The following is a 14,428-nucleotide window of genomic DNA, read 5'->3' as shown; positions in this document are numbered from 1 at the left end:
GCACTCCCTCCAGTCTTAGACACCCCCCCCTCTTCAGTCCAGCACCTCCCTCTGGGCTCAGATACCCCACCCCCATCACTCCAGCACCTCCCTCGGGTCTCAGACAACCCCCCTCTTCAATCTAGCACCTCCCTCCAGTCTCAGACACCCCCCCAATTCTCTCCAGCACCTCCCTCCAGTCTCAGACACTCCCCCCCCCACTTCACTCCAGCACCTCCCTCTGGTCTCAGACACCCCACCCCTTCCTCCAGTACCTCCCTCCGGTCTCAGACACACCCCCCCTTCACTCCAGCACCTCCCTCAGGTCTCAGACCCCCCCCCCCCCGAATTCTCTCTAGCACCTCCCTCTGGTCTCACACATCCCCCCACTCTTCATTCCAGCACCTCCCTCCAGTCTCAGACACCCCCCTCTTCATTCTAGCACCTCCCTCTGGGCTCAGACACCCCACCCCCATCACTCCAGCACCTCCCACGGGTCTCAGACAACCCCCCTCTTCAATCTAGCACCTCCCTCCAGTCTCAGACACCCCCCCTCTTCATTCCAGCACCTCCCTCTGGGCTCAGACACCCCCCCCTCCAAATCTCTCCAGCACCTCCCTCCAGTCTCAGACAGTCCCCCCCCCCACTTCATTCCAGCACCTCCCTCTGGTCTCAGACACCCCACCCCTTCCTGCAGTACCTCCCTCGGGTCTCAGACAACGCCCCTCTTCATTCCAGCACCTCCCTCTGGTCTCAACACTCCCCACCACTCTTTACTCCAGCACCTCCCTCCAGTCTCAGACACCCCCCCCTTCACTCCAGCACCTCCCTCGGGTCTCAGACACCCTCCCCTTCACTCCAGCACCTCCCTCCGGTCTCAGATACTCCCCTCCACTCACTCTAGCACCTCCCTCTGGTCTCAGACACTCCCCACCTCTTCACTCCAGCACCTCCCTCCGGTCTCAGACACCCCCCCCACCCCACTTCACTCCAGTACCTCCCTCTGGTCTCAGACAACCCGCCCCCCCAGTTCTCTCCAGCACCTCCTTGTGGCCTCAGACACCCCCCCCCCCACTTCACTCCATCACCTCCCTCCGGTCTCAGACACCCCGCTCCCCCCCCCCCCCACTTTGCCTCAGCACCTCCCTCTGGCTGGTCTCAGACTCTCCCGCCCCCCGTTTCCCCCGCCTCCGCTGAAACAAAGCCTGCAGATATTTGTTGTGCTTTTGTCCAGTTGTAGATGCCAAAGAAAAGAAAGCAGCAACACCACATATTTCGAAAGGATTATTCTCTTACAGTTGGGATAAAGTGCAATCTGACACGTGTAGGAAGCATCAAAAATATTAGGATGGGTCATTTAAAAATCCAACGTCAGCTGCTTCTGGGAGCGAGGACACGGGCATTGTATAAGCTTGAACAAGATCTGTACGTTTTTACTGCATGTGGCGGGTGCTTTAGATAAGGGGTTCCTAAAGATCGTGACCACCGGTGCTTAACCCGACTCAGTGTGACAGAGGGTGGGGAGCCCTGCAGAGGCCTACATCCACTCCTTCAGGGACAGTAGTCAAAGAGGTATGACACAGGAGGCAGGAGCACGCTTGCTCAACATGGTAACTGAGTGTCTCACGGCTCTATGTTCCTTCCAAGGAGCCCTAAACCATTCTGTTCCCCCATTTTTTTAAATTAAAAAATGTTTATTTTTGAGAGAGAGAGCACGAGCTGGGGAGGGGCAGAGAGAGAATCACGCAGGTGCCTCCTTCTGCCAGCACAGAGCCCGACTCAGGACTCAGACTCACAAACCTGGAGATCATGACCCGAGCCGAAATCAAGAGTCGGACGCTCAACCAACTGAGCCCCCAGGCACCCCTGTGTCCCCCTTTTTAAGTGATGGTTATAATTTCATGTCACAGGCGACATGGTGGTCACTTTACACATTTTGTGCCGAACTTCAATGGGGTTAACTGGAAAATATTAGAGAAAACGTACTTTTTAACGACCCTACTTAAAAGGGATGATTTGGCAGCTCTAGTGCTATGCTTCCTCTGATGTGTAAGAACATTCTGTAAATTCACGTCTTGTTGCAATTAAAAAACAAAACAAAGTCAAATCACCAAGCACCATGGTTACCACGGGCCTAGGACAGACTTGCATTTTTTTAAGGTTTACTTATTTATTGTGTGTGTGTGTGTGTGTGTGTGTGTGTGAGTGTGAGAGAGAGAGACAGAGAGAGAGAGAGAGAGAGAACTGTAAGGGGGAAGGACAGATTGAGAATTGCAAGCAGGCTCCGCACAGTTAGGGCAGAGCCCGACAGGGGACTCGAACTCGTGAACCGTGAGATCACGACCTGAGCCGAAATCAAGAGTCAGACACTTAACCGCCTGAGCCACCCAGGTGCCCCCAGACCTACTTGTATTTTAAGGAACTGTTTGCTCTGAAAATGAATGCATGCATTTATAAAAGAGCCTATACAGTAATGTGAATACTCTTTAGTTATTTCTAGAAGTGATATTAAGCAGATGCTTTGTTTAGTCACAAAGGAAAGTGTGTGTGTGTCTGTTTACACAGAGATGCGGCAAATATGCACACCTAAGTATTTACAAACATATGCCCAGGCTTTCCTTCTCTTTGATTCCCAGGAAGATCAGAGCCAAGTTTTAATGCCAACTGTGTCACCCAGTGCATTCATTTCGCTGCTACGGAACATGCAGCCCAATTACCGTACAATCCCTGCTGAATCTCTTTAACTGCAGCCGTTTCTGCCTGAGTCAAGCCGCCTCCCACCACGGCCTGCATCGGTGACACCTGGGTGACACCTGCCGTCACACCTGCTCACCTCCCACCTGCCTCGTAAGCCTGGAGGGGGATGGCCCGGAGCTGCACCAGTGTCCTACAGGTCAGGGGCTGTCTTTCCGCAACCCCCTCGCTGGCCCCCGCACTGTGGCCCCCTCTCTGGGCTGCACCACAGTGACTCCCATTCACTCACTGGGCTGCAAACTCACAGAACGTGAGACGGCCACTGAGCATGCCCTGAGGAACCGGGTTACCTGGGGGTCTGCTCACCATGTTCTGTTGGCACAGCCAATAGAACTGCTGGAATTTCTGGGACATCAGAAGCTGTGCACTCCCCACGGCACTCCGGATCTTCCCGAGAACTGTGAACCAGAAGAAAACCAGCTTGAGACCCGGTCAGTTGAAAAACAGAAGCAGAAGCATTACACAAAGGGAGTAAACTCCAAAAGGTGGGGGCCACTCCTTCTTTTCCGGAAGATTAAAACCTTGAATTTATTGTGCAGAATATGTCCACTGATGGAAGTTCTTTTCCAATCTGTTCCGTTTCTTTTTTTTCCTTTTTAAAAAATGCTTATTTATTGGGGCACCTGGGTGGCTCAGTTGGTTAAGCACCTGACTCTTGCTTTCGGCTCAGGTCATGATCTCACGGTTCATGAATTTGAGCCCCGTGTCAGGCTCTGTGCTGGTGTGGAGCCTGCCTAGGATTCTCTCTCCCTCTCTCTCTCTCTCTGTCCCTCCCCTGCTTGCTCTCTCACTTTGCACAATAAATAGAGTGAGAGAGCAAGCAGGGGAGGGACAGACGGAGGGAGAGAATCCCAAGCAGGCTCTGTGCTGTCAGCGCAGAGCCTGACACGGGGCTCGATCCCACAACCCTGGGATCATGACCTGGGGTGAAATCAAGAGTCTGATGCTCACCCGACTGAGCTACCCAGGCGCCCTGGCCTGTCCCTTTTCTGATTTTTGAGGGAAACTCAAGGAATGCTACATAGTATCAACGATTAGGAGATGACTCTTCAGTGTTAGGAAGAACTAACTTTGGAAAGGCGGTCTATACTGCAGGAGGTTTTCCTGTTTGTGGCATCAGGACACTTTTATCACGATGCTCACATGAGCTAGAAGATGAGGCAGAAGGATGAATACAAAGACGTTAAGTACTTATTTTTTACGGATGCCTGAAGATGAAGGTGTTAATTCCCAATTTCTAGAAAATCACAGTGACATCAGTTATCGCATTCAAGTCCCGCGAACAGTGTTTCAGGACTGCTGGTGGCCCTGGGGCGGTGCTCTGAGAGCATCTCCCACAGGAATGCAGGGGACGTGACAGTCTCCCTGCCTCGTGCTCGGTCCATGGCTCCCGCCACTGGCCGCCACCTGTCACCACAACAGGCTCACATCACGGACGTCCGTGGTGATGATGTCCCTCCCACTCCTGCGCACCCACTGCGATGTGGCCTGAAGTTGACAAATGATTTCTAAGTTGTGGGACTTGAATTAATCAAATGGCACTTTGTAAAAAGGTAAGTGATAATGGTTTTGTCAACGGAAAGGACTCCTATTAGCAAAGGGCAGGAGCGACCACTTGGGACGGACAGTCGGCAAACAAAAGACTTGGTGAGTGAAACGCGGGGGCCCTGCCGCAGTCCCGTAACCTCCAGGCGCCTCGCCGGCCTGCCCCCCGCTCTCACACCCAGTCCATGTAGGTGGCAGCACCATCAGGATTTTGGAGATAATAGCTGTGCTAGATCCCGACTCGCAGGCCTCTCAACAGCATGTAGGAGCCTGCTAGAACACGTTTCCCGCTGCTGGGCCTGGGACCGGGGACCTCTACGTTTCATTTGCCTGGGAGACGAAAGAGAAGTTATTCCCTCGGTTTATACGGATCCACCCGTCTGGGCCGGAGCAGATCGTTCCCTCCCTCTGGCTTTTGTCGCCTCTCTGGCTCTCTCGCAGACTCACAGGACACGGGCAGCGAGGGGCCGACCAAGGCATCTCCTCGGGCTTTGAAGGGGAAGACAGTGGTGGGAGCTTATATTCGCTGACAGCAGGTGGCAGGTGGCTAGGGAAGGGGGTGTTTCGCCTTAGCCGGAGATTTGCCCATCAGGGAAGAGGAGGAAAGACACCCCCCCTCCCACATGTATTTATGCGGATTCATCTACATCAGGACATTTCTGTGCTGGAGGTTTGTCTAAAGAAGAGGGGACCAGCGCTCCAGCCCACGGTGTTGTCCCGACTCAGCTCCTCAGGGGCACCCGGGGTCCCTCGGGCACGCTCCACCATTGGGGCCTCGCAAGTGTCCACAGAGGCGGAAACTGAGGTCCGCGTTCCCGCACAGTTTCCCAAACGGTAGTGATTGTAACAGGTGCTTCCAAACCAGCGGCTGTGAGACTCACTCAGTGCGCGCTAGAGACAGGCATCGAAGATTCTGACACCCCGACAGCCAGGCCGCACAGGTGCCGTGTCCCCTTCCCTCGGGCTTGCTCTGGAGGAGACAGTCACAGACCAGAGTTGGGAAGGGCCTCAGTGCCCATGTGACAAAATGCCGTGAGGCTGTGGACACAGATGTCCCACAAGTAAACCCACGGACGTGCCCGGGACACCTTGCAGTGTGTGGGTCAGTCAGCTTCGGGGCAGTCGGCGAAGCACAGGGTCCATCTGCTGAAGCACGAGGACCGGGTGTCCTGCACAGTGCGTTCCGACAGTGACTTTCTCTGGGGAAACACTGTCTAATTAGATTTGCCTGACTTTCTCATCTGTGTACAAGGAACTCAGATTGCCGACCACCGCTCCCCAGGGTTTTGTTGTTAACGATCTCACACATACAGAAGATCTAAAGAAAAGCATCCGCATCACTTAGAGTCAGCGAGTAACAGTTTGTCATGTGCCAACGTTTGCTTTTCTGAGCCATCTGACAATAAGCCATAGCCCGCCTGTCACCTGCCATTGCCCTGGGCAACCACACTCTCCTTATCCTTCCTAAAGAGTGAGTAATTCCCTCACACAACTAATTCTGCACTGTTTCCAGAATTTTTTTCTTAAGCAGGCTCCATGTCCAGCATGGAGCCCAACAGGGGGCCTGAACTCATGACCCCGAGATCAAGACCTGAGCTGAGATCAAGAGTCGGACACCTAACTGGCTGAACCACCCAGGTGCCCTTGCTTCTAGGATATTAAAGAGGAGTTTAACACATGGGACTTCCCACAGAAGCGAATACATTGGATAACACTTTGGCCTCCCTTCAGACTTAAAAGTATCATCATGCGTCTTGCTACCTGGGCCCACCCGTATTCTGCAAATCCATTTCCAAGAGGGGCTTGCCCACTTCCAAGGTGGGTGCCCACACCCACCTCCTTGACCTGATCTGCCAGGCAGCACGGGAGGAGGAAGCTGGCACCAGGGAGGGGAGGGCGACCGGGTTCAGGACTGAGTGCCCTGGGGACAGGTTGGGGGGGGGTAGGCAGGTGTGGGACAAGGCAGGACACAGTGTCTCCCGGGAGGGGTGAGAGCACCCATTCACAGTTGGATCCCCCAAACTGAACACGTCTCTCTGGCTCTGGTCTCACTGCCACTGAGTGGAGGAATGATCTTGAAATGTTGAAGTTCCACCTGTGAACCCCTATCACCTGCAGGACCGATGAGAACATTTAAAGAGACTTGTTTTGAGCGAGCTGTGGCTGCAGGAATAGAAAGAAGCGGTGGGTCTGTGTGGTTTCCTGCACTCACTGCTCCCTCGGCGGCTAATTACAAGTCAATCCATTTCACACAATTTCAAGTTTTAATTCCCAGCTTTCACGGTCTTCTTAAAACGTGATTCAACAGAAGTATTAACATAAAGCACTTCACTGTAGAATCTTTAGCACATCGTGGAGAGATGGGGTCATACCTTGGTGCTGGTTTAGTGTAGTGAAGAGATATTATAAAGGGCGTACGTGGATTCTTGCTCGGGAGAGTTGGCGGACGTCAAAGAGCAGCTCACGACGTGACTGCTAACGTGCTCAGGGCAGGAGCGCCGGGCGCTTCAGTGGGCCGATGCTCTCTATCCGGTGCCTTTAATGCAAATAGCTTCCCATACGGCAATGAAATTGAAGTGAAAAATTCAATTTATTCTCTTCCTCTGTCCTTCCCTGATGTTGTCCTAGTTTGGACACTTTCAAGAGCTACCGATAAGGGCTAATGCTCATCAGAATGCAAATTTACAGAGAACCTTGTATGACGGTTGCCTCTGACGTGCATGGAAATGTGATGAACTTGCTTGCTCCCATTAAGTTACTTTTCACGTGTCTACTACAATTTCCAATTCTTGCAAATTTTGGTATGACATGCCAGCAGAACATTCACATGAGCCTTTTCTTTCAAAATTTGAGGTGGGTTTTTGTAGAATTTGCAGGTAGTTTGAAATGATCATTTGAATATTTCTTCCTCCCTGGTCTCTGGGATCTTCCATGACTGAGGTTGTAGAGTGGGTGTAGGAAAATCACTGCCCCCACAGGTGTGTCCCCCTGTAAGGTCTCAGCGTTACTGTTTTCATATTTATCGAGCACACATTTCTGGGTTTTTTTTTTGAAATCATATACTTAGTATTTAAAAGTTGTTTAAAGAACAAATTGATGAATGGAAAAGTATAATCTCCAGATTAACGGTAGATCACAGTCAACTCTAAAATCTAGCATCATTCTCCGTGGATTTGAAAACAAGATTTTCCTTTTCTTTTTTTTTTTTTTTAATATAATTTATTGTCGGGATGCCTGGGTGGCTCTGTTGGTTCAGTGTCTGACTTCGGCTCAGGTCATGATCTCACAGTTGGTGGGTTCGAGCCCCAGGTCGGGCTCTGTGCTGACAGCTCGGAGCCCAGAGCCTGCTTCAGGTTCTGTCTTCCCCACTCTCTCTGCCCCTCCCCTGCTTCCAGTCTGCCTCTCTCTCTCTCTCTCTCTCTCTCTCTGTCTCTCAAAAATAAGAATTAAAAAATATATATACCTTATTGTCAAGTTAGCTAACATGCAGTGTATACAGTGTGTTCTTGGCTTCAGAGGTACATTCCCATGATTCATTGCTTTGGAGCGCACGTTTCGTGTCCATCCAGTTTCACGTGGCTGTGTGGCGCCTGGGATGTGTGGGACCTCCCTGTAGGCGCCTGCCCTTGGCAGCAAGGACCTGGACACCGGTCAGAAGGCCGGGAGCAGTGGCTATCCACCGAGCTGTATGGTGGGCAGGTCCCCAAGGTGCGCGTGGCATCTGCCCCCCTCAGGGCCATCTCCCTTATAGCTGATACTTGTCTGTTCTCTTCTCTGTGGCTGTGCGGCATCCAGGCAAACTGTGGACTGCAGGGCCCGTGTCCTCCTCAGCCCTGTGTCGTGCTCTCGTGGGGTAGCTCTGAGCAATCTCTCTTCTTCCCTCTGCCCGCCACACAGTCTATGAGCCAGGCATCGTCCCATCCAGGGATCACGGCCTGAGTCCCGGGGGTTACCCCCCGTCTTCTGGGGTGGAAAGCAGGTCCTCGAATGAGGAAATCGCTGAAGCCCCACCCGCAGCCCCGGGAGTCTGTGCCTCCACACATCTGACCCAGTAGTGTTTAGATTATCAGCTAATTGGGCAGAGTTGTTTTGGGCAAGAGAACCTGTCAACACCTGTCCGAAGACCCTACCGTTGAGTCCCTCGTGTGGCCCATGTCTCTGTGGACCTACTGAATGAAACTTGGTAGCTTTGGAACAATTGCTTTTATTCAAGAAAAACAGCTTATTTGCTTTGTTTCACTTTATGCCATTTACCCGTTGGGCTTAACGTAACAGATACAAAAGTCCCCAAACGCTAGCACAGGAATGGTTTACATTCCCTCCGGAACGTATCTTTGAATGATTTAACAACAGGAAGCCTGCCTGAACACGACTTAACTAAACCAGTATTTATTTGGGCTCATGATACGTTTTATTAATCATAGAGGGCTGAACAGATCTAACTTCGCTCAATCGGTTCAGTGAGCTGTGATTATAAAATTACAGTTTTGGGAAGAAATTATTTCGTGTGATGGAAATTTCAATATTTGGAGCTCAGCGTTCTGGCTTAATGAACCACTTAACCTAATCTTTACTTTTTAAAGGGCGCCATCAGCAATAACCCTATACTTGTTCTTCAAATCAGGGCAAGAACCACAGGTTATCTTTCCTGTTACAAATTATTAGCGAAATATCTAAACGTGACTAATAGGGTGCTAGTTTTAGGTGCAAAGTGTACAGAGGAGACACATAATAAATGTGTCCTCTTTGTCCACAAGAAGATCAAGGTGTCTGGGCAACTTCGGTAAAGAAATTAAGAAAACCACAAGAAGCAGATCCATGGATCTGTTCTCTGTTCTCTGCGTCCAAGTCCCGCAGCAGAGCAGTCATCTTAAGTCATTACAGAGTCCTGGGAAAACCGCACACAACCCACATTGGTAGACGGTATCTATAGAAGGGGGAGCGCCCAGGGCACTCCCAGCCCCTGAGTGCCACCGAGGACCTGGAACTCTAGAGGATCCAGAACTCTAGAGCATTCTAGATGCCATGGTCTTACGAGGTGCGAGGGGGAGCGGGACTGTCCCTGTTTATGAAGACTGCTCCTCTCTTCCCCCGCTCCATCCCCTTTGTCTCCCCTGCAGAGCACATAGGGCTGGGCGCTGCTGGGGGATAATAAACGTATCAGACATGATCACTGCAGCAGGGCGCCGAAGGCCTCCCATGACAGCAGACGGACAGAGCTTTGGGAAAACACAGGGACTGTCCTATCCTCCAAGAAGAAACGCTCGTCCCAGGGTGTGGAGGTGACGGAGCAAAGGGGCTCCTTCCCGCAGGCAGGTGCACGGTCCGCGTCAAAGCAAAGGTCTTCTTACAGAGTCTTGGGACAGGGGCTCCTGTGCCATCGCCCTCCCTCTGCCCCCTCTGCTGCTCAGCCAAATCCAACTCCCCCTCGAGGCCCTGCACCATGCCACCTTCTCCACGAAGCATCTTGGAATCTCCCCCCTCAACAGCATCTTATACCTTTGAGTTTCTAATGCACCTGCCTGCCTGTCTCCTACTACACGTGATGTTTCCCACTCGCGATAGTCTTGTCCTGGTCTCACTTCTCCATCCGAGGTAACTGCAGTCTGGGTCTACACTGTACCCTGGTCACTCTCCACTAGCCTACGTTCTGTGCGGTGGTGCCTGGCTCACGGCACGTATCCGGTAAATATCCGTAGGATGTTTACGTTAACAACACAGTCCAAGAAGGCCCCAGAGGTTCAAAGGCTTTAAAAAAGGTGTTTAGGAAACGCAATTGAAGGGCAGCAGAAAGTCACCTTCCGCCATAGTTTGCTGGAGAATGTGCTCTCCAACCGAAATTTAAATATTGTGTATCCTGAGATGATGTAATCTTACAGTTGATTCGGGTCATTGCAGGCCATCAAACTGACTTTCGTATATGGTGCCCTTATGGCACTCTTCCCAGAATTTTCTGGAATGTCTCCTATGACAAGACAGTCATGACTTATTGCGATGCTGTTTCGGTGCTGAAGCCTTTTTTAACTGTCGGATCTTTCGTGTTTAGTTTGAGAAAGAACTTGTGCCCTTTCTTCTTTGCTCTCTTAATCTCCAGTGGCTTATTAAGGATACCCCAGGTCTGTATTTTATCAGCTCAGGAGTTCTCTCTGAGGATAAATGGGTGTCCCGGCCAAAACGGACCAGAATGAAGCAAATGGCCAAGGATGGGACTCAGCACTTTATAAGACACAGAAGAAGGTGATCCCCAAGAACACAGATGGGAAGGACGCAATGTAGGGAGGAAGTTTCCAGTAAAAGAATCTCATGATTTAAGAAATTCAGACAGCACAGCCAGCCCTGAAACACAGCTCTTGACAGGAGATGCCCTGACTCTGACACCTCATTCCACCTCTTTACTCTGTGGGACCTGGGGAAAGAGAGTGACCCTGAGCCTTGGTTTACTTTGATAATGGAGACGATGCTCTCTACCCACCACCCACGGCGAGCCCTTGACGAGGTACATGAAGAACTTAGCGTAAGATTTGGCACAGGATACGTGCTCGTACGTGCTCGTATGCCTTCATATGTGCTGGCTTAGAGATTTCTTCCTTTAAAAAATACCCGTTTTAAAGCTGATTCTTGGAAACTAATGACTGGGTTAAAAGGACACATGAAATATGGGAAATTCGGATAAGGGAGCTCTTGTGCTGGACCACCTTACAAACATCAGTGGCTGGCGACCCTCATTGCTCTGCACACAAAGGGAAGCCAGAACTTCTAGGGTGTGTCCTGAGGGTGCAGATTCGGAAGATGACAGGATAAAATTGGCGGACACTCTGTGGAGCTCAGACGGACAGCTATTACCGCAGCGTCTTCCTCCTGTCTCCTCCTCCGCGGTGCTCCGCTGCGGAGCCACGGGACGGGGGACGTGCATCCTGACTGACCACCCGGCAGGTCAGCGCGCCCCAGGCCCTGCAAGAACTCACGCTGAGCACGCACACACGGTGGGCACGGCAGCCCGGCCCCGATTTCCCACCAACGCACACAATTTAGTTTTCCTGTGTCTTGTCTTTGGGAGAACGATTGTAAGTCCCTGTGACGAGAAAAACAATTTTGCCAAGCTGACGCACATACCGACGAGTGAGAACAACGTGCGGGAAGTAAGCGAGTTTTCAGTACCACAATTGTGAGCAAGCCCTCCACTGAATGTGCCCCAAGCAGACAACAGATTGGGACAAACGCTTGGGGACGGTGCGAGACACCAGCGGCCAGAGCCGGCCAGGGAGCAGGTTCAAATGGCTCACCCTGGCAATGCTTCCTCCAAAATACTCAGGGTCTGATGGCGGCCCAGGTAAACAACATGTGGACTTGGATGACTCAGAGAGAAATGTGGGGGAAGGAATTAGCGATTTAAGGGCACTCTGTCTCTTTCCTCATAGGTTGGCACCATAAGTTCTAACAACTAGAGATCCATACACCAACTATTTTCTTGGCTTCTAGGATCCCAGGGCCATTTTACTCTGTACGTTATGTGAAGTCCATATAATTTCATCACTGCATTTCCGTTTCTAGATTACTGACACATTCTATTATGGCAGCCATCTAGACATGTCACGCCAGGCACAATTCCCAAGGACGTCAGCAATCTTTTTGAACTTGCAAATTTGTAGCGACCTAGCAAATGTACAAAGGAATTCATGGAAAGTGAACAGCCACTTTAAAGACAGCATGATTTGTCGAGTCAAGACACTCGGAAATGCCTTTGAGAAACTGTACTGTGCTAAAGACCAGGGGTTAGTTCTAAGTACGTTGCAATTATTCTCATGGTAATCTTGTTCTAAAAACAAAGACGGCGGGTACTTGCTTGGAAGTCACATGCAGTGATTTGTGAAGGAGGCCGCTCTGACAATCCCCAAGATAGGGTTCTTCAGGGAAATGGGGAGTAGGTGGGCAAAAAGGGACGCTGTCCCTTCCTGCACAGAGAGGCAGAGACCCATCTGAGCCATTAAGGGTTGGAGCAGATCTGCTCTGCGGACCCTCATTCAGGAAGGTCAGATCTGCGCGCGGCACTGTGATGGGAACGCACCGTCACGGGGCCGGTTCAACCTCCTATTCGTCTCCAACTTCTCTTTGGCATAAAGCCAACTCCACTCCACGTAAACACGGGGCGGGAAGGACTCGAGAAAACAGAGTGCTCCACGTGGAGAGAGCTGGCACGTGGAACACGAGATTAAGGATGCTAAGGACACCACAGTCGGCACCACCGGGCTCACGATCTAACAAAACCCAGGAGGAGCCCCTGGAACATGTTACCGGTTGCTTTTCTGTTCGTTCTCTTCTCTGTTCTCTTGGAATTGAGTGGGATGCAGTTTCAATTTGCCCAAGTCTCAAAGGACATTCCCCCATTAATACTGGCACCTGCCCGTTCATGCTACTGCCCAGGGACGGGGTTAAGAAGCCACCGGAGGCTGTGCTCTTACTTTCCTCCGAGAGGTCATTCTCCTCTGCCTCTCTCTCCATGTCCTTGCACCAGCCTTCCATCCTCTTGGTCTCCGTGTGTAGCAGCTTCACAAACCACGAGCCGTCCCTGCGGCACGGAGACATCCTCCCGGTGTCTGCTGTCTCGACGCACGGCTCCAGCCAGGGCTCGGGAGGGGGCAGGGTGGCAGTGTCCACGGGCGCCCTGTAGTCCTCTCTGTAACTAAAGACCCCCTGGGTCCGGACAGTCCTGACCGCCCCGTACTGGGTGGGCGTGCTGGGCTCCGAGTGCCGCTGGAAGGCGGGACCAAACTGCAGGCCCTTGTCCTCCATGGTGACGCGTCCCGGGAAGCCCTCCAGCTCCAAGTCTGCTTGGACGGCGGCTGTCACGCTGTTCGAGCGCTTAAAACGTCCATGTCTGCGGAGGCGGGAAGGAAGAAAAACGAAAGGCTTTCTGAGATGACTTTCTGCGGCACACCTACGGCGAGCTCGCACACAGCACTCCTGCGATGCAGCGAGCCAGCGGCTCAAGGGAAGGTGAGCGTTTTCACCTCTACTGCCGCTGCTCTGGGGTCCCAGCTATGAAAGCACATTGGGTTTCGCTCATAAGCAACCTCTGACATGCACCTACGTCTCAGTGCCTACATAATGCCCACTTAAGACATGAGTGTACTGTAGGGCACAGTGAGGAGAGCGGCCTGTGAGACCCCTCCGCCTTGGAACAGTGACCTCCCTTTGCAAATCCGCCACAAGTTTACGAACTCCCAGGTGTTGCATGCAGGTAAAAGTAAGGCCGCGTTGCTTCTTTGATATAAATAACTTCTGTACCCTCTGACTTCTGGGGACACATTTCAGGACGTGAGTTTCTCCTCCTTTCTGAATATCTTAATATCGTCTCCATTAAGTCTTTTATGCAAAATAATGAATCTGAGCTCTGACTTTAGCAGGTGTTTGAAAAACATTTTCATCGTATGTATTTGGAGGCCACCCATGCCTGCACAGCCGATTACTGAAATGATGGGTAGGAAAGGGCTTGTAATTGGAGTCCAGACATTGCTGGGTGAGAACTCTGTGTGTGTGTGTGTGGGGGGGGTGGTACATCCACACTGTACCCTAACTAAACATTCTGGCTTCTCCCCATTTGAACCTGCAGATGGCAATAGCTGTGAGAGCAGCTGGTTAATGAATGTGCCACTTACTTTCTTTGCTGGAGGCAAACAAGAGAGCAAGCCAGGGATGGGACGGAAGGCAGCAAGCCCAGATTCCCCAGTGCAGAAGCCGTCCAGCCTCTGAGAGGTCTATTGGGAGCCTGGGAAGCCATTAGTTTGTGGTCTGAATATCTCCGCAATCAAAACCTTTATGGGTTGGGTCCTAAAACCCTCCAATGAGAATGTCACCCAGGACCTTACCAGCTAGATGTGAACAGAAGTTGCAGATGTAATGATGCTCTCATTAAAATTCATTTTTATGAAATTTATACGATATGTTATTTTAAATACAAAAGAATCATCCTGTTCTTGTTGCAAAATAACACTATCCTAATAGACATCTCTTACTCTGTAGTTGAAGTCATGGTGGCTAAGGTCTTAAACATCTTTCCTTATCTCTCTTTCTTTTCCTTTTGACATTATTAGGTGAGAAGGCATGCATCTGGTCAACTCTCAGGCCGATGTGCTCTTCCTTTGGGTGAAGA

The 14,428-nt window shown here is 51.3% G+C and overlaps 1 protein-coding gene across 11 annotated transcripts in view; it reads right to left on the bottom strand.

Moving 5' to 3' along the window:
• DLGAP2 (DLG associated protein 2) overlaps window positions 1–14,428 on the bottom strand; it is a 791,131-nt gene that overhangs the window by 7,023 nt on the left and 769,680 nt on the right. For all 11 annotated transcript variants that reach the window (XM_058719822.1, XM_058719819.1, XM_058719818.1 and 8 more), the window contains 2 exons: window positions 12,738–13,153; window positions 3,040–3,131 (listed from right to left, as the gene is read on the bottom strand). In XM_058719822.1, the coding sequence (XP_058575805.1) occupies window positions 3,040–3,131; window positions 12,738–13,153 (508 nt within the window). The remainder of the gene's footprint in view (window positions 1–3,039; window positions 3,132–12,737; window positions 13,154–14,428) is intronic.

This window comes from Neofelis nebulosa, chromosome 3, assembly GCF_028018385.1.
Source record: "Neofelis nebulosa isolate mNeoNeb1 chromosome 3, mNeoNeb1.pri, whole genome shotgun sequence".
In the NCBI taxonomy this organism is placed as follows: domain Eukaryota; kingdom Metazoa; phylum Chordata; class Mammalia; order Carnivora; family Felidae; genus Neofelis; species Neofelis nebulosa.
This window is presented reverse-complemented; position numbering and strand designations above follow the sequence as displayed.